The sequence below is a fragment of the Megalobrama amblycephala genome, linkage group LG2, assembly GCF_018812025.1.
Source record: "Megalobrama amblycephala isolate DHTTF-2021 linkage group LG2, ASM1881202v1, whole genome shotgun sequence".
In the NCBI taxonomy this organism is placed as follows: Eukaryota; Metazoa; Chordata; class Actinopteri; order Cypriniformes; family Xenocyprididae; genus Megalobrama; species Megalobrama amblycephala.
In genome coordinates, this window is record NC_063045.1 from 51,312,721 (window position 1) to 51,329,385 (window position 16,665).

The 16,665-nt window shown below is 38.8% G+C and overlaps 1 protein-coding gene across 5 annotated transcripts in view; it reads right to left on the minus strand.

Moving 5' to 3' along the window:
- Window positions 1-16,665, minus strand: part of pknox2 (pbx/knotted 1 homeobox 2) — a 119,922-nt gene that overhangs the window by 20,744 nt on the left and 82,513 nt on the right. For all 5 annotated transcript variants that reach the window (XM_048180754.1, XM_048180748.1, XM_048180746.1 and 2 more), the window contains 2 exons: window positions 1,949-2,120; window positions 252-437 (listed from right to left, as the gene is read on the minus strand). In XM_048180754.1, the coding sequence (XP_048036711.1) occupies window positions 252-437; window positions 1,949-2,120 (358 nt within the window). The remainder of the gene's footprint in view (window positions 1-251; window positions 438-1,948; window positions 2,121-16,665) is intronic.

The following is a 16,665-nucleotide window of genomic DNA, read 5'->3' on the forward strand; positions in this document are numbered from 1 at the left end:
ATTGACAGTCCTAAAACATCCAAAACTGTGTACTTTAAGTCTCCTCACGCAGAGGTCAGCAAAGTTCAGCAGGAACAGCAAGGGCAAGCCAGTTGTGACCTTTTGCATCCCCGAGAGAAGAGCTTGTGTTCGAGCAAGTGTAAATGTTACTGCTGTGAGAGTGTGTGCATTCATATGACACTGTGTTTATGTGTTAGAAACAACCTCTAGCCTTTAGACTAAAGGTCTGGGAAAATGTATTTGTCAGTCACCTGCTGCAGACCGAGGTTGGTCTGTGATGGTGAATACGGGCCGCCCAGGTCGTTCCGTAGCAGATTGTCACTGTGCATCTTGGTCTTGAGGCAGGTGATATATCGGTTGCAGAAGTCTTTACAGAGCTCGTTCACCTTCTCCAGCTCCAACAGGTGGATCCGCAACACCTGGATCGCCTTCACCATCTATAGGTTAACGCATTACAAGTAACTCCAGTTACATAATCAGATTACTTTTTTCAAGTAACTAGTCAAGTAACATATTACTTTTAAATTTACAACAAAACATCTGAGTTACTTTTTCAAAATAGTATGCAAGTTCAAACTCAGAATATTCATGCAAAACGGCAATTTTGTTTTGTATATGTTAAGTAATACAAATATACTTTATGTATTTAATCTCACTTCATTAACCAATGTCTTTGCTGCTGACCTTTGATCCAATTCAATCATATGAATAAGCAAAATTGACTTTAGTTTAACATTTTTTTTTTTTATTGCTGAAGTAAGAGTGTTGAACTGTCTTCTCCTACATTTGTTTGAAAGGTTTGTTTGAGCTGCGCCCTCTACTGTACAGGCATGAATTTGCATTTCCTTCAGCCAGAGGCTTATTCATTTGACTTTTGGTGTGAAATGGTCTTTAAATTTGCCAAAAATAGAATTTTGTTATTAAAAAACAAACAAGCAAGCCCAGCCCAGATGAGAAAAAGTAAAACAAAAGTAACACAATGCATTACATTCCATAAAAAGTAACCAAGTAACACAATTAGTTACTTTTTTAGGGAGTAACGCAATATTGTAATGCATTACATTTAAAAGTAACTTTACCCAACACGGCCATGTCAACACACAAAATTGATACAGGAAGCAGTTTACAAAAAAATACTCAAGCAAGTAAATAATAATCTAAGGTTTCCCTGCCACTGTTTTCCTGGTGCGTTGCTTAATGCTACAAACACTTTCGCTTTCTGCTGATACAGTCGGACGAGACTGAACTTTCATTTCCAACTACCCATTCAAATAGTCACCGCCCAAAGTCAGAACTCAAGGACGACCAAATGGGCTAAAAAATGCTTTGCCAAGGAGGAGATAAATCTGCCAATTACTGCAGCTCGTTTAATCAGGGCTCAGTGCCATCTCTCTGAGGCGAGAACGAAGCGCAGCGCGGGCGCTATAACTGTCGCGGTGAAGAGTTAGTGAACGAAAGACCCGTGTGTGACCAGTGTGTCGTAAAGCACACAGATGCAGAGTTAATTGACTGAGCAGCGCTAGTCGGACGAGCGCCCCGGTAATGATGAACAGTGACCTTTTTCTTCCTCCTTCCCTTAATTTCTAATTACTGTTAACTGTCTTGCAGGGCACAGAAGAGAAGAGATGATGAATATGAGGGGGAGAGTTAGAGGAAATGAGAACAATAGAGGGAAAAAAAGAGCTACTGACAAGAGGTGGGCGAGTGTCATTGTGACTAATACTTTTGACTTTTTATTTTCAATAAAACATTGTTTATTCCTAGTCGTTTTAATGATATTTTAAGAATCAAAGTACCTCAGAATTGAAAAATAGTATGCAGTGCGAATATGCCAGCAGAGGGCAGTGCAAATGTGACATTTAGATATACAGGAAGTAAACAGGTTTTTAAGAGCAGGTAAACAGCTGAACTTCACACAAATTAAGTAACAAGAGATATGAATGGTTACCAGGTTGTCTAGTTCAGGGTCCTCGCTGAAGAAGGGCTTGTGGTCCTGCTCTTGCTGGTGGACGAAGTTCTCGATGTCGACGTCAAAGCTGGCGGAGGTGATGCATTCTGATCCCTGTGTTGCTTGCTCACACTTCTCAAACAGCAACGCCAGAAGAGGGAAAAGAGGATGTCTGCAGGACACAGAAAGATATCATGTTTAATAATATTACTGTATTTTTTTCATAGTATTCATAATTTACTGTATCATACTTAAATTCATGCAGTCTTATGAGTATAAGAAACATCTTTCAAAAACATTTTAAAAATTCTTATGAACTCCAAACTTTTGTGCGGTAAGTAGAGTATAAAATATACATTATGCAGTAAGCAGTACACCAGTATTTAATAAAATAACCAGTTAAGAAGAAAATAACCAGTTTAATTGGTTCAGTCGGGACAGATGACATTACACAGCAGCTGAATATATAATCTTTGTCATCTTCATTTAATTGTAGGCATAAGCTCTGTCTAAAGGTTTCTTCTAGCAAGTTGACATTTGTCATGTTAACAGCATTAACATTTCCTGTATCATCAGAGGATGAATATGTTTGCACTGGTTTAAGCCTGCCCAGAGAGAGGCTTCTGCTGAAGAGCAGACCTAATGAAAACTAAAATTCACTCAGCTCAGCCTCTTGAAAGCTAAGCCTAGCCTGACATGCAGAACGCTGATTCCGTTAAAAAGAAAACAACTTCACCACAACAAATGATTAAGGGTCATGCTGCAAGTCAATAAGGACAGCATATAAAAACACTGGGGATCCACTAGGATCCTAAAATGAAGCATTCAGGAGATGTTTTAGTTGCCTAATTACAGAAGTGGCATTCAAAAGTGGTTTAGTTGCCATCTGATGCTGTCATTGTAGTGATCCTGCATTGCATTTGTGTCATATAAATATATGTCACTGTTTTGGAACAATATTTCTATTATTTTTTTTTTCTTTTAATACAACAATAATCTTTTGAAACAACAACAACAACAAAAATATGCTCACCAAGGCTGCATTTATTTGAGCAAAATACAGTAAAAATGGTAATATTATGGAATATTAATTATATATTTTAAAATATATTAAAATAGAAAAGTTACTTTAAATGTCATTTATTTCTCTGATGGCAAAGCTGAACTTTCAGCATCATTTCTCCAGTCTTCAGTGTCACATGATCCTTCAGAAATCATTCTAATATGCTGTTTTGCTGCTCAAGAAACATTTATTATTCTTATCAGTGTTGAAAACATTCCACACTGTGGAAACCGTCATACTTCCTCCCCCTCCAGGATTCTTCAATGAAATGAAATTTCAGAAGAAAAAATATTTTGTAAATCTTTTATAACAGTGTAAAAGTCACTGTTGACCAATGTGTCCTTGCTTAAAAAAATCTTATCGATCCCAAACCTTCGGACTGTAGTGTATATGTTTTTAGTGTACTAGTTTAATTGAGAGTGTTAGGGTATAACATAACTGTGTGTTTCGGATGGCTTATATTTGTGAATAAAGTAAAATTAAACAGAATTACAAGAATGGCAGGTAAAATCATAGGATTCAAGGAAAAGTCAGTCGATTAATTATACGAAACTGCTGTTCAGAGAAAAGTTTTGGCTATGATAACAGACACAACACACCCTTTGAATCATGCTTTTGAATGATTACCATCTCATCGTTGTTACAGAACACCAAAAGCAATCAAAGCAATATATAGTACAAGCAAACTTTTGTAGCAAATGCAATAGATCTTCTGAATAAGGGGTAGGAAATGTGAATATTTTTAGCTTATGATGTTGAAGTGGATGCTGTGTATTGTTAATTGTATTGTGATTGTATGACGAGGCCAAAGACCAATTTTCAGCCAAGGCTGAACAATAAAGTACAGCTTGCTCTAGTCTGTCATCAACAGGACATATGGAAGAGTAAAAAAAAGCGCTTTGACACATCCTGTTTAAACACCTTGTTTGTGGCTAAGTACAGATTTCAGTAAGAACCCCAGTGTCAGGAACACGTGGAAAGTTTATTTTTAGTGGTGTCGCAAATAGCGTTGGAATATTACATGTTTGTTCTGAGTATTTGACTGCAGATTGTTTTGTAAATGAGGCACATTGTAATGAAGAGTTCACAAAGAAACAAAGCAGCAATGAAGCAGCCGTATTGCAACTGCATTGGATCTGAGAGCAACAATGTTGCAAACCGTAACTAAACAGTTCAATAATGCAGTAAATGATGGTTTTATATGGATAATATTTTCAAAACACTTACTCACGTGCAATACTGAGGAGGTCATTGATACTTTTTCCTATGCAATGGCGTTAGCCAATTACAAACCCGATTCCAAAAAAGTTGAGACACTGTACAAACTGTGAATAAAAAAGGAATGCAATAATTTACAAACCTCATAAACTTATATTTTATTCACAATAGAATATAGATAACATATCAAATGTTGAAAGTGAGACATTTTGAAATGTCATGCCAAATATTGGCTCATTTTGGATTTCATGAGAGCTACACATTCCAAAAAAGTTGGGACAGGTAGCAATAAGAGGCCGGAAAAGTTAAATGTACATATAAGGAACAGCTGGAGGGCCAATTTTCAACTTATTAGGCCAATTGGCAACATGATTGGGTATAAAAAGAGCCTCTCAGAGTGGCAGTGTCTCTCAGAAGTCAAGATGGGCAGAGGATCACCAATTTCCCCAATACTGCGGCGAAAAATAGTGGAGCAATATCAGAAAGGAGTTTCTCAATGAAAAATTGCAAAGAGTTTGAAGTTATCATCATCTACAGTGCATAATATCATCCAAAGATTCAGAGAATCTGGAACAATCTCTGTGCGTAAGGGTCAAGGCCGGAAAATCATACTGGATGCCCGTGATCTTCGGGCCCTTAGACGGCACTGCATCACATACAGGAATGCTACTGTAATGGAAATCACAACATGGGCTCAGGAATACTTCCAGAAAACATTGTTAGTGAACACAATCCACTGTGCCATTCGCCGTTGCCGGCTAAAACTCTATAGGTCAAAAAAGAAGCCATATCTAAACATGATCCAGAAGCGCAGGCATTTTCTCTGGGCCAAGGCTCATTTAAAATGGACTGTGGCAAAGTGCAAAACTGTTCTGTGGTCAGACGAATCAAAATTTGAAGTTCTTTTTGGAAAACTGGGACGCCATGTCATCCGGACTAAAGAGGACAAGGACAACCCAAGTTGTTATCAGCGCTCAGTTCAGAAGCCTGCATCTCTGATGGTATGGGGTTGCATGAGTGCGTGTGGCATGGGCAGCTTACACATCTGGAAAGGCACCATCAATGCTGAAAGGTATATCCAAGTTCTAGAACAACGTATGCTCCCATCCAGACATCGTCTCTTTCAGGGAAGACCTTGCATTTTCCAATATGACAATGCCAGACCACATACTGCATCAATTACAACATCATAGCTGCGTAGAAGGAGGATCCGGGTACTGAAATGGCCAGACAGTTGAGCAGCTAGAAGCCTGTATTAGACAAGAATGGGACAACATTCCTATTTCTAAACTTGAGAAACTTGTCTCCTCAGTCCCCAGACATTTGCAGACTGTTATAAAAAGAAGAGATCAACTTTTTTGAGATGTGTTGATGCCATGAAATTTAAAATCAACTTATTTTCCCTTAAAATTATACATTTTCTCAGTTTAAACATTTGAAATGTCATCTATGTTGTATTCTGAATAAAATATTGAAATTTGAAACTTCCACATCATTGCATTCTGTTCTGTCAATTTGCACAGTGTCCCAACTTTTTTGGAATCGGGTTTGTATACCAGTGGTCGTTTACTGATGAGACAAAAATGAGCCATCCCCCTAAAAATGGATCTTTGAATAAGGGTTAAAATAATAATTTTTTTTCACATATACAGTATATTCATAAGAGTCATTTGTTTATGAATTGGACATCGCAGCTTGTGCTGTGTTCATGGTTGCATGCAAGAAACATGTCCTATCCTATCCTATCCATGTTCCTGTGTGTGTATATGTATTTTTTTTCCCCTTGCGGAGCCTGTTTGAGAGACTGAAAGAGGCTGTGAGACTGGGTGAGGGGCCCAGGCTCCGGCTGTAACCCACCACTCTCATTTGCAGCCTTTAATAGCCGGCTATATTAGACTCTAATCTGCCTGATCCCAATTTAATGCCGCTCCCTCCAGCTGACGTGACAGGAATACTAAACAGACTCGCAGTGCTGAGCAGCGAGGCGATCTGCGCTCCCTCCGGGCTCGTCCCGCTCCCCTCCGCCGTGCCAGTCCCTCTTCCTCTCTGCCCTCCTCAGTCACAGTAAATCCTGGAGGGCATGGCTGGGTTATCTCTCCCCTTCTCTCTCTTCGCAGGCCTGGATCATAACCCGGACACAGCCCGAAAGGCCCAAAGCCAAAGGATGCTATCAATTTAGCTCTCTGAGGATTTGGCAAGTAGGCTGAGGAACAAACTACCCAGAAATTAGAGCATAAAATCGAATTGGAAAGTTAAGCCACAAGGTACAGGTTCATCCGAACACTCAGATTCCCTGGAGTGAGTCTAATAAAGCTGCATTACCTTCATTAGGAGGTTACTTTTCATAACATTTATCTGCAGCAGAAACTATGTGAGTTTTTTGAACTTCAGTCAAGTCTGGAATACAAATGCGATGACGGACGAGTAGCAGCTCTTGTTCTGAACAGAACATTTCTGATTGCATTATCTCAGACGACATGCCAATCGCAGTAAAATCTTTGTTACTAAAGATGGACAGAACACTTAGAGCAGTTAGTCTATAAACTAATTGCCTCGGTTGTTTCAAAGGCTAAATGAGGGTAGAAAAACTCTTAAGTGTAATCTGATCTCTCTGAGCAACTCCAGACTTTTAAATCTCTTCATCTATGCGGTCTGGATGAGGCAGTGTGCCGCAAAGTGCAGAGCTAATCGGTTAATCTTTCAAAATGTGCCGGTTAAAATGAAACACTTAATGCTATTTGTCTTTAACCTTTAGTTATCATCTCTCAACTCTTGCGGGAAAGACTGTCCGAGCTGCCATCCTTCAAACGTAAAAGTGTAGGCTCATATAGTTTAAAATAGAGGGGCCATTAGAAGGACTTTTACATTCTATGATGGGCAAACTACTGATGTACTGGTGTCATTAAATACAGTAACCAAAGCCTCTCTGAATTCACTCATCAGATAATCCAGATCAAGACATGTCTTTCTTTTGTATCCTTTGCTCTTCTGGCTATAGGCATAACAACAAACGATCGTACTAGTGTAATTCACATAAACAAATGTTTCTAATGAGCAGGTTCTTGTAATGAATGCAGTTTTGGTTCCAACTGACTTCCATTATATGGACAAAAAATACAATGGAGGTCAATGGGAAAAGAAGCTGTTCTTCAAAATATCCTAATTTACAGTATGTTCTGCAGAAAAACGAGTCAAACAAGTCTGGAGTGACATTTTTGGATGGACTATCACTTTAAGGTTTGAAAAAATAAACACACAAACTAACAAAAACAACAAAAAAGCCACTCTGAATTTAAGACCACTCATCAGATAATCCAAATCATGACATCTTTCTTTTGCATATTTTGCTTTCAATGGCTAAGCATAAAAACAAACTAGTGTAATTCAATTCACAAACAAATGATTCGTATGAGCAGGTTCTTGTAATTAAATGAAATGAATTGAAAAAAAGACCCACAAACTCCAAAGATTACTAATTGAATTGCTGAATCTGTCAGAGTGGAAACTGAATTAACATCTCACTCAACTCACTCATACTGAACTGCAGTATGGCCTCAAAATAAACAGAGAACTGTGTAATTAATGTTGGTCTTCAATTATAAATGAAAAAAGTTCCAAAAACCAAACACACTAGTAGACTGATTCACAAACAAATGACTCTTTTGAATAGGTGGTTAATGAAATGAATCGATAATGAAGATTCGCAAACTCCAAATAATTGTGTACTTAAGATTTTGAAAAAACAAACAAAAAATGAAAGAAAAAACAAACTTTAGCCACTTTTGAATGCAAAATCTCTCATCAGATAATAAAAATCATGGCGTATCTGACTGGGATTATTATTAAAAATGGTAGCCCGCAAGAAGCTTGCAATACGAATTGCCTGTACGCTGATTTGCAGCGAAAACAAGAAAAAGAAAAGAAGAATATGGAGGAGGAAATGGCTGGGGAGACGCGAGGAACAAGGATTGTGTGTTCTGCAACGAGAGTGGTCTATAACTCCTCCTCGAATTCCCTGCTGCTCTGTATCTTTCTCTCTCATTGGCTGTCGGTCATCGCGATGTAGTTTTCAGTCAGAGCACTTTTCACACAGTAGGATTTTGAATCGCAAATAGGTCCAGATATTTAGCATGCCAAATATCTCACGGGCGTCGGAAACTCGTCGGCGATTCTCTCAGATCGCGTCTTTGCTCATTCACACTGCCTGATTGTCACTCGGGTGAACGAGCACCGATTTGTCTGTGATTTCGGGCATTTGTCGGCGATTTCTCAAAACCTGTCGGTGAGCCAAAATCGGGGCTAAAATCGTGCAGTCTGAACTCGGCTTAAAGGGATAGTTCACCCAAAAATGAAACTTTGATGTTTATCTGCTTACCCCCAGTGCATCCAAGATGTAGGTGACTTTGTTTCTTCAGTAGAACACAAATGATGATTTTTAACTCCAACCGTTGCCGTCTGTCAGTCAAATAATGCTAGTGGATGGGAACTTCTACTATAAGAGTAAATAAAACGTGCATAGACAAGTCCAAATTAAACATCGCTCGTGACACATTGATGTCCTAAGACACGAAACGATCGGTTTGTGCGATAAACCGAACAGTATTTATATCATTTTTTAACTCTAATACACCACTATGCAGCACTCGTTAGTAAGGTCTGATCGCGCTCTGACAGCGGCAGTGATGTCTCGCTCTCATTGAAGTATATGCGCGAGACATCACTGCCGCTGTCAGAGCGCGATCAGACCAAACGAATCGAGTGATGAATGCAGTTGGACATAGTGGTGTATTAGAGGTAAAAAATTATATAAATACTGTTCGGTTTCTCGCACAAACCGATCGCTTCGTGTCTTAGGACATCAATGTGTCGTCACGAGCCGCAGGGTTTAATTTGGACTTGTCTATGCAAGTTTTATTTACTCTTATAGTAGAAGTTCCCATCCACTAGCATTATTTGACTGACAGACGGCAACGGTTGGAGTTAAAAATCATCATTTGTGTTCTACTGAGGAAACAAAGTCACCTACACCTTGGATGCGCTGGGGGTAAGCAGATAAACGTCAAATTTTCATTTTTGGGTGAACTATCCCTTTAAGGGTGCATATCAATCACCCTAGCTTCCTAGGTCATGAATCAGTATTTTGTGTACACAAATTCAGGCATTGGTAAGGACCCTGGCTCACTACACACTGGGACAGTGATTACTCAATTTCCCGTGAAATGATTATACAATGTTGTAGAATGCCACCGCTGGTATTAACAACAGGCAGGACCTGCATCTTTTTTATATTATTTGTTATGCTGTGTAAACACATTGTTCTCTTACATATCCTCACAACCTTTAAGCCAAATATTAAGTATAAATATTAACTAGACGTGTTCACTACCTGCCTAACTATGTGTGTTTTTGTGATTGAAACAGCCCTTAAAATGGTCGACTTCCTGATCAGTGCCCTGACTACCTAACTAGGGAGTTGATTGAGACGCACCCTAATTGAGTCACTGAACTCTTCTGCTGACTCTTATGACCAGGTGCTTTAAATCAAATGAATCATTAATGAAGTCTAAAAAACTCCAGACTTTTAATGAAATAAACACTATGTTTATATAATCAGATTTACAACTGTAATCCTGCTACCCTATGCTGATACAGTCATCTTACTGTATATATCACAGCGTCTGTACCTCCTCAAACATCATGAGGCACCTAGAACTGGTAATGTGCCAAAACAGCAAGACGTTATCTGCAGTGCAGAGGTCTCAGAATGAAGGGAGCTGGGGAACTATTAACCCATAAAAATGCCATTTACTGAGATAAGAGTCAGCAGAACTGACCCCGCGAACTGACGAATAACGTCAGATATGGCGTTTTTATTTCCATTCAACGAATAGGCTTGATGGTCTCAGCTAATGAGATACTTAAGGCTTAATCTAATTGGGCTTACCTGTTTTCAATATCAAGCTCAATATTTTAGCATAGAGGTTTCAAAGATAAAAGCCCTCGAAGATTAAAAAAAGAAGAAGTAAATAGCAAATAAATAAACCTTTTCTAAGAAACGAAAAAAGCACATCAAAGCAATTCCGAGTCCAAAACTAAAGCTGGACGCATTTTCATGCTAGCTCTAGCTGCATTTGTTTTGGTATCGTGGTGGGCCACCCACGGGCTGCCGGGGAGATGGGGGTGTGCTCTCTGTGTGCTCACCCGGTATGTTTGCCATCCTAATCAGGGCGAGCCAGTGGCTGCTGGCTTTATTAAACCCAGTCTGGGGTGCCCCCACGCTGAGACCGCTCCTCGCACACACACGTTCACATGAACACACACTCCCTCCTCCAGGCTACATGTCTGGAGCTCAACCTGTATGGGGGGGGGTGCGCACACACAAATATACCACTCGCCATCAGGGTTTATATGGGACTCCTACTGCTGCATTTCAATGAGTGGCGCTGCTCTTTTTCAACACTGTTTTCACCTCTCTCTCTTTCACCAGCAGGGTAAAGGGTAGCTGTGGCCTGTTGTCATACACAGCCAGGTCTTTTCATTGGACAATAGAGGTTAAATACAGAGCTGTCATATAAAGCAATCAAAGGTTTTTAACATGCTATGAAGAATACATGAGCAGCGCTTACCAATGCAAAAGTTGCCATCATGATGCTAGGCTGTTTGGTTGCCAGGGTGTTGCTATATACAGCAGTTGCTAAGGTGTTCAAATTGTTTTTTAGAGAGCTGCTATGCAGTTGGTGTTCCATTGCCAGAATGTTGCTATATGGTCACTAAAGGGTTCTAAATTGTTTTTAGAGTGTTGTTATGTGGTTGCTAGAGTTTTTCCACATGGTTTGCCAAGATAGTGCTACTGTATGTGTTTGCAAGGCTGGTCTGGGTGGTTTATAGGGTGTTCCTATGGGGTTGCTAGGATGTTCTGGGTAGTTTCTAGGGTGTTGCTATGGCTGGTCAGGGTGATTTGTAGGGTTTTGCTATACAGTTACTAGGGTGTTCTAGGTAGTTTGAAAGGTTGTAGTTGCCAGGATGTTGCTATACAGATACAAAAAGGTTCTGGGTAATTTTTGTTGCTATGCAGTTGTTAGGGTGTTTTGAATAGTTGCTTGGGCACTGATATTGTATGTGGTTGCTAGGCTGGTTGGGGTGATTTGTAAAGTGTTGCAATGTAGTTGCTAGGTTGTTTTGGGTAGTGATCTAGGTGGTTGCCAGGGCGTTGCTACTCTATTAAGGTGTTTTCTAGTCTGTAGCTATGGTGTTTTGGGTAATTGCTAGGGTGTTTTGCACGATTTCTGTATGCATTGCTAGGCCAGCCTAGAGGTTTTGTAGTGTGTTGCTATGTACTGTTGTTGCTAGGCTGTTTTGGGTTGTTAATAGTGTTGCTATGATGATCTGAGTGGTTGCTAGAGCATTGCTACTGTAGCTGCTAGTATGGTATTTTTAGACCATTGCTATGGCTGGTCAGGGTGATTTGTAGGGTTTTGCTATATAGTTGCTAGGGTGTTCTGTGCAGTTTGAAAGGCTGTGATTGCCAGGATGTTGCTATACAGTTACTAACGGTTCAGGGTTATTTTAGAGTGTTGCTATGCAGTTGCTAGAGAGTTTTGAATGGTTGCTAGGGCACTGCTATTGTATGTGGTTGCTAGGCTGGTCTGGGTGATTTGCAATGTGTTGCAGTGTAGTTGCTATACAGTTACAAATGGTTCTGGGTAATTTTAGAGTGTTGCTATGCAGTTGTTAGGGTTTTGAATGGTTGCTAGTGCATTGCTATTGTATATGGTTGCTAGGTTGTGTTGTGTGGTTTTTATATTGCTGTGATCTAGGTGGTTACCAGGGTGTTGTAACTGTATTTGAGGTGGTTTCTAGTCTGTTGCTATTGTGTTCCTGCTAATTGATAGGGCGTTGGTATGTGGTTGCCAGGGTGTTGCTATATGGTTTCTAAGGGGCTTAAAGTATTTTTTGTGGTTGCTAGGGTGTTTTGCTTGGTTTCTAGAGCACTGCTACTATATGTAGCTGCTAGTATGATCAGGGTGGGTTTTTTAGACCACTGCTATGTGGTGTTCTAAGTAGTTGCCAAGTCTCTATGAAATAATGTTAAAAAGATATAGATATTTGAGTAGTCCTCTAACCCTGTGCAATAATATTGCCTTAGCAAGCACCGCTAACAAGTATTAGATTCATTCACATACTTTAGTAGCTCTTGCTAACACGAAAACACACGTTCAATCATCAGACAGTCAGTCTGTGAAGTTCAGAACACTGTGCACCCTGGAGACACAAGACAGGATGAAACAGAATAAAACTCGGCGTCTACGGTTTTAAATTGAGGAACAAAATCTTACTCGGATATAAATGTGCCCTCAGAGATTTCCTGAGATACTTTGAGTACTATTTATCATAATCTGCCAGTAACAATCTAAAAAATACATCCTTTAGCCTGACACTCATGATCAGGTCTGACTCGCCCTTGGATAAGATGACTTACTCTGGATGGTATAGAAATCGCAGCACCATTAGTAAGAGAGCGAGAGAGTCGTTAAGATGTTGGGCACCAAATGACTGCGAGAGCTCCCCAACAGCGAATGTAAACAGAATTTATGGTGCATTACAGCGGCTGGGGAGAACTGGCTCACCATTTCCTCTCTGGCTGTCAAATTAAAAGCACTCCTGTTGGGACTGATATGCACTGCTGCTACTGCTGGGTCTTCTAAAGCTGTTCTATAACTCTCTAATTTCCTTTTCCTTTTCCTTTTCTTCTTTTCTGTTTCCTATTCCCTCTTTCTCTCTCTATTTCTATCTCTTTTTCATCAGTCCATGACACTCCTGATCCACTGGAGCTCAATGAAGACAGCATGACTGTGCACCAAGAGACAGAAATCCAGTATCAATGCAAATCCACTCAGCACCCACCAATCTGAGTCATGGCGAGAAGGGAAAGAAACACATAAACCCCATTCAGATGTTTCAATACCCTAATATAAGCACACCTATGGGGGTCTGAACACTATACATAAACATAAATACTTCAAAAGATGGAGGCTGAGAGGTGCGAAGCATCAGCATACAATTCTGTACACACAAAACAGCAAAGAAATGTTGTGTAATTTTGAAGGATTAAATGTGGATTACAATGGATACAAATCATGAATATATTGATTACATCTGATTTGCTTGTAGTAAAAGCTTCATTTATTTAGACTTTGGATGATTCGATATTATAATTCCTGTACCTGAGGATTGAATTCCTGAAATGGAAATGTTAAAAAGTTTTTACCAAAAAGTCTTTTCTATGGTTTGAGTTTTGAGTTTAACTATAATTTATATAATACTTTAGTTTAATTTGGTAATAAAAACCTAAAGGGTTAGTTCACTTAAAAATGAAAATTATCCCATTATTTACTCACCTTCAAGCAATCCTAGGTATATATGACTTTCTTCTTTTAGACAAACACAATCAGAGTTATATTAAAAAATATTCTGGCTCTTCCAAGCTTTATAATGGGAGTGTATAGTAACCGACATTTTGAAGCCCAAAAAAGCACATCATAAAAGTAATCCATATGCCTCCAGGGGATCAATAAAGGCCTTTTGAAGCAAAGCGATGCATTTTTTAAAGAAAAATATCCATGTGTATAACTTTATAGACTATAATCACTAGCTTCTGGTAAAGTCCGTCCATGCGTTCATGAGAGAGCCGACATCCGACATATGACGTAGGATGCAGGAGTAAGATTAGGTAAGACGCTTCTCGCGGTTCAAACAAATAGGGCTGGGCAACAAACTCAAGCTCCTCCAACATTTCTTTTAAAAATTCTCATTCTAGACTTCTAATTCGTGACCGGTGTTTTGTTTTGCTCTATCCTCTGTGCTTCCGAGTTTGTCAATACGTCATGCGTAAGGTCAAAGTTCACTCTTCCGCTGGAATCGACTCGCATATGGAAGCCAGTGATTCTATTATATGAAGTTATAAATATGGATATTTTTCTTACAAAAAAGCATTGCTTCACTTCAGAAGGCCTTTATTAACCCCCTGGAGGCGTATGGATTACTTTTATTATGGATGGATGGATGGATGGATGAATGGATATGCTTTTCTGGGCTTCAAAATCTCGATTACTATTCACTACCATTATAAAGCTTGGAAAAGCCAGGATATTTTTTTGATATAACTCAGATTGTGTTTGACTGAAAGAAGAATGTCATATATAGCTAGGATGGCTTGAGGATGAGTAAATTATGGGATAATTTTTGGGTGAACTAACCCTTTAATACAGCATAATGCTTTATTTTTATGTTTATATAAGCAAAAAAAAAAAAAAAAACTTATTTAGCCTATTTTGCATTTATATTTCCATTTGCTGGGTTTCTTTGTTTGGTTCACTTATGAAACTTCCAACCTGAGTTTTCTTTCCATCTCGCTTATATCATTGTGGAATAGTGCTGAATTTTACACCCTCAGGAACTTCTTTGGATACATATTACAATTTCATCTCCTGGATTTTATTGGACCTAATTTTGGATATGTCGCAAGTACCCCACAGGAAAGAGACCCCCTGCTTCATTTCTAATAAGAAGAGAAGGTCTCGGATGCTTTAAAAGAGAGTGCAGTAACTCGTTAAGATAATTACTGTATCGCACATTTATTCTACTGTTAATAATTAAGCAATGCACGCCAGAGCATAGACTCAACAACTCAAAATCGCAATACTGGCAATTAGAGAAACGAAAGGTGCAGAAATAAACACCAACCTGCCAAATTGTATCAAAACAATACATGAGGACAAAATATAAACAAACAGCTCTCATTTTTTTCTGCACTGTTAAATGCCCATAATAGTTTTGGAGGGGAGATACATGTTGCTTTATACTCTGCATAACAAAGATTTTTAATGCTTTCCAATGCTGCATTTATATGAACAAAGATCAGTAGAAATGTTTTGTTTTGTTTTTTAAATATACTTTAAAATGCAATTTATTCCTGTATGACAAAACTGAATTTTCAGCACCATTACTCCAGTCCTCACTGTCACATGATCCTTCAGAAATCATTCTAATATGCTGATTTGGTGTCTTATTATTAACAAATGTTGAAAACATTTTACAAATCTTTACAAAGTGTTCGTCATGCATGCGGCATGCATGCGTCGGATTATGTGAGTATTGTATACTGTTATATTGTTTACTTCTGATTTTGAATGAGTTTGATAGTGCTCCGTGGCTAACGGCTAATGCTACTCTGTTGGAGAAATTTATAAAGAATGAAGTTGTGTGTATGCATTATACAGACTGCAAGTGTTTAAAAATGAAAATAGTGACGGCTCTCTTGTCTCCGTGAATACAGTAATAACCGATGGTAACTTTAACCACATTTAACAGTACATTAGCAACATGCTAACGAAACATTTAGAAAGACTGTTTACAAATATCACTAAAAATAGCATGTTATCATGGATCATGTCAGTTATTATTGCTCCATCTGCCATTTTTCGCTATTGTTCTTGCTTGCTTACCTAGTCTGATGATTTGGTTGTGCACATCCAGACGTTAATACTGGCTGCCATTGTCTAATGCCTTTTATAATGTTGGGAACGTGGGCTGGCATATGCAAATATTGGGGGCGTACACCCCGACTGTTACATAACAGTCGGTGTTATGTTGAGATTTGCCTGTTCTTCGGAGGTCTTTTAAACAAATGAGATTTATATAAAAAGGAGGAAACAATGGAGTTTGAGACTCACTGTATGTCATTTCCATGTACTGAACTCTTGTTATTTAACTATGCCAAGATAAATTCAATTTTTCATTCGAGGGCACCTTTAACTTCTTAATTTCAAAACAAATTAATTTCACCCCAAACTTTTGAACAGTAGTATATGTACAGTACAAATAATGCAGATTTTTTGAAAATTAATGCAAATTAATGACTCTGAGTTAACAAACATGTCATCCAAAGCTACTTATATTTATGTATACACTTTATGAGTGTTTTTTTTCTGAGAATCAAACCCACGACCATGATGTTGCAAGTGCCACGTTCTACCAGACTGAGTAGTCAGCTTCATTCTCACCATTCATTTGTCTAAAAATGAATCTGTAAACAGTTTTGCAGCTATCCTTTTCTCTAATGCCTCAACATGTACACTGTACCACATGTGATTCAACATGTACACTGTTTCTTGTCCAATAAAAATGTCTGTCCTAAAAAGGATATTTGTACATAAATTGCATTAGACACCTGACAGTACGAGATGTCAAGTCTAATACAAATTCTCTTTAGATTCTATTTCACCTGAGCGCTTTTATTGTGCGAGGATGAGGATCAGAACAAGTTATGAGTGATGGCTCTCGGTTACGCCTTTTAATATTTACAGCACTTAAGATGTGTCATGTAGGATGAAATCAGAAATCTGTGTATGCGTGTGAGAGAAAGAAGGAGGTGGTG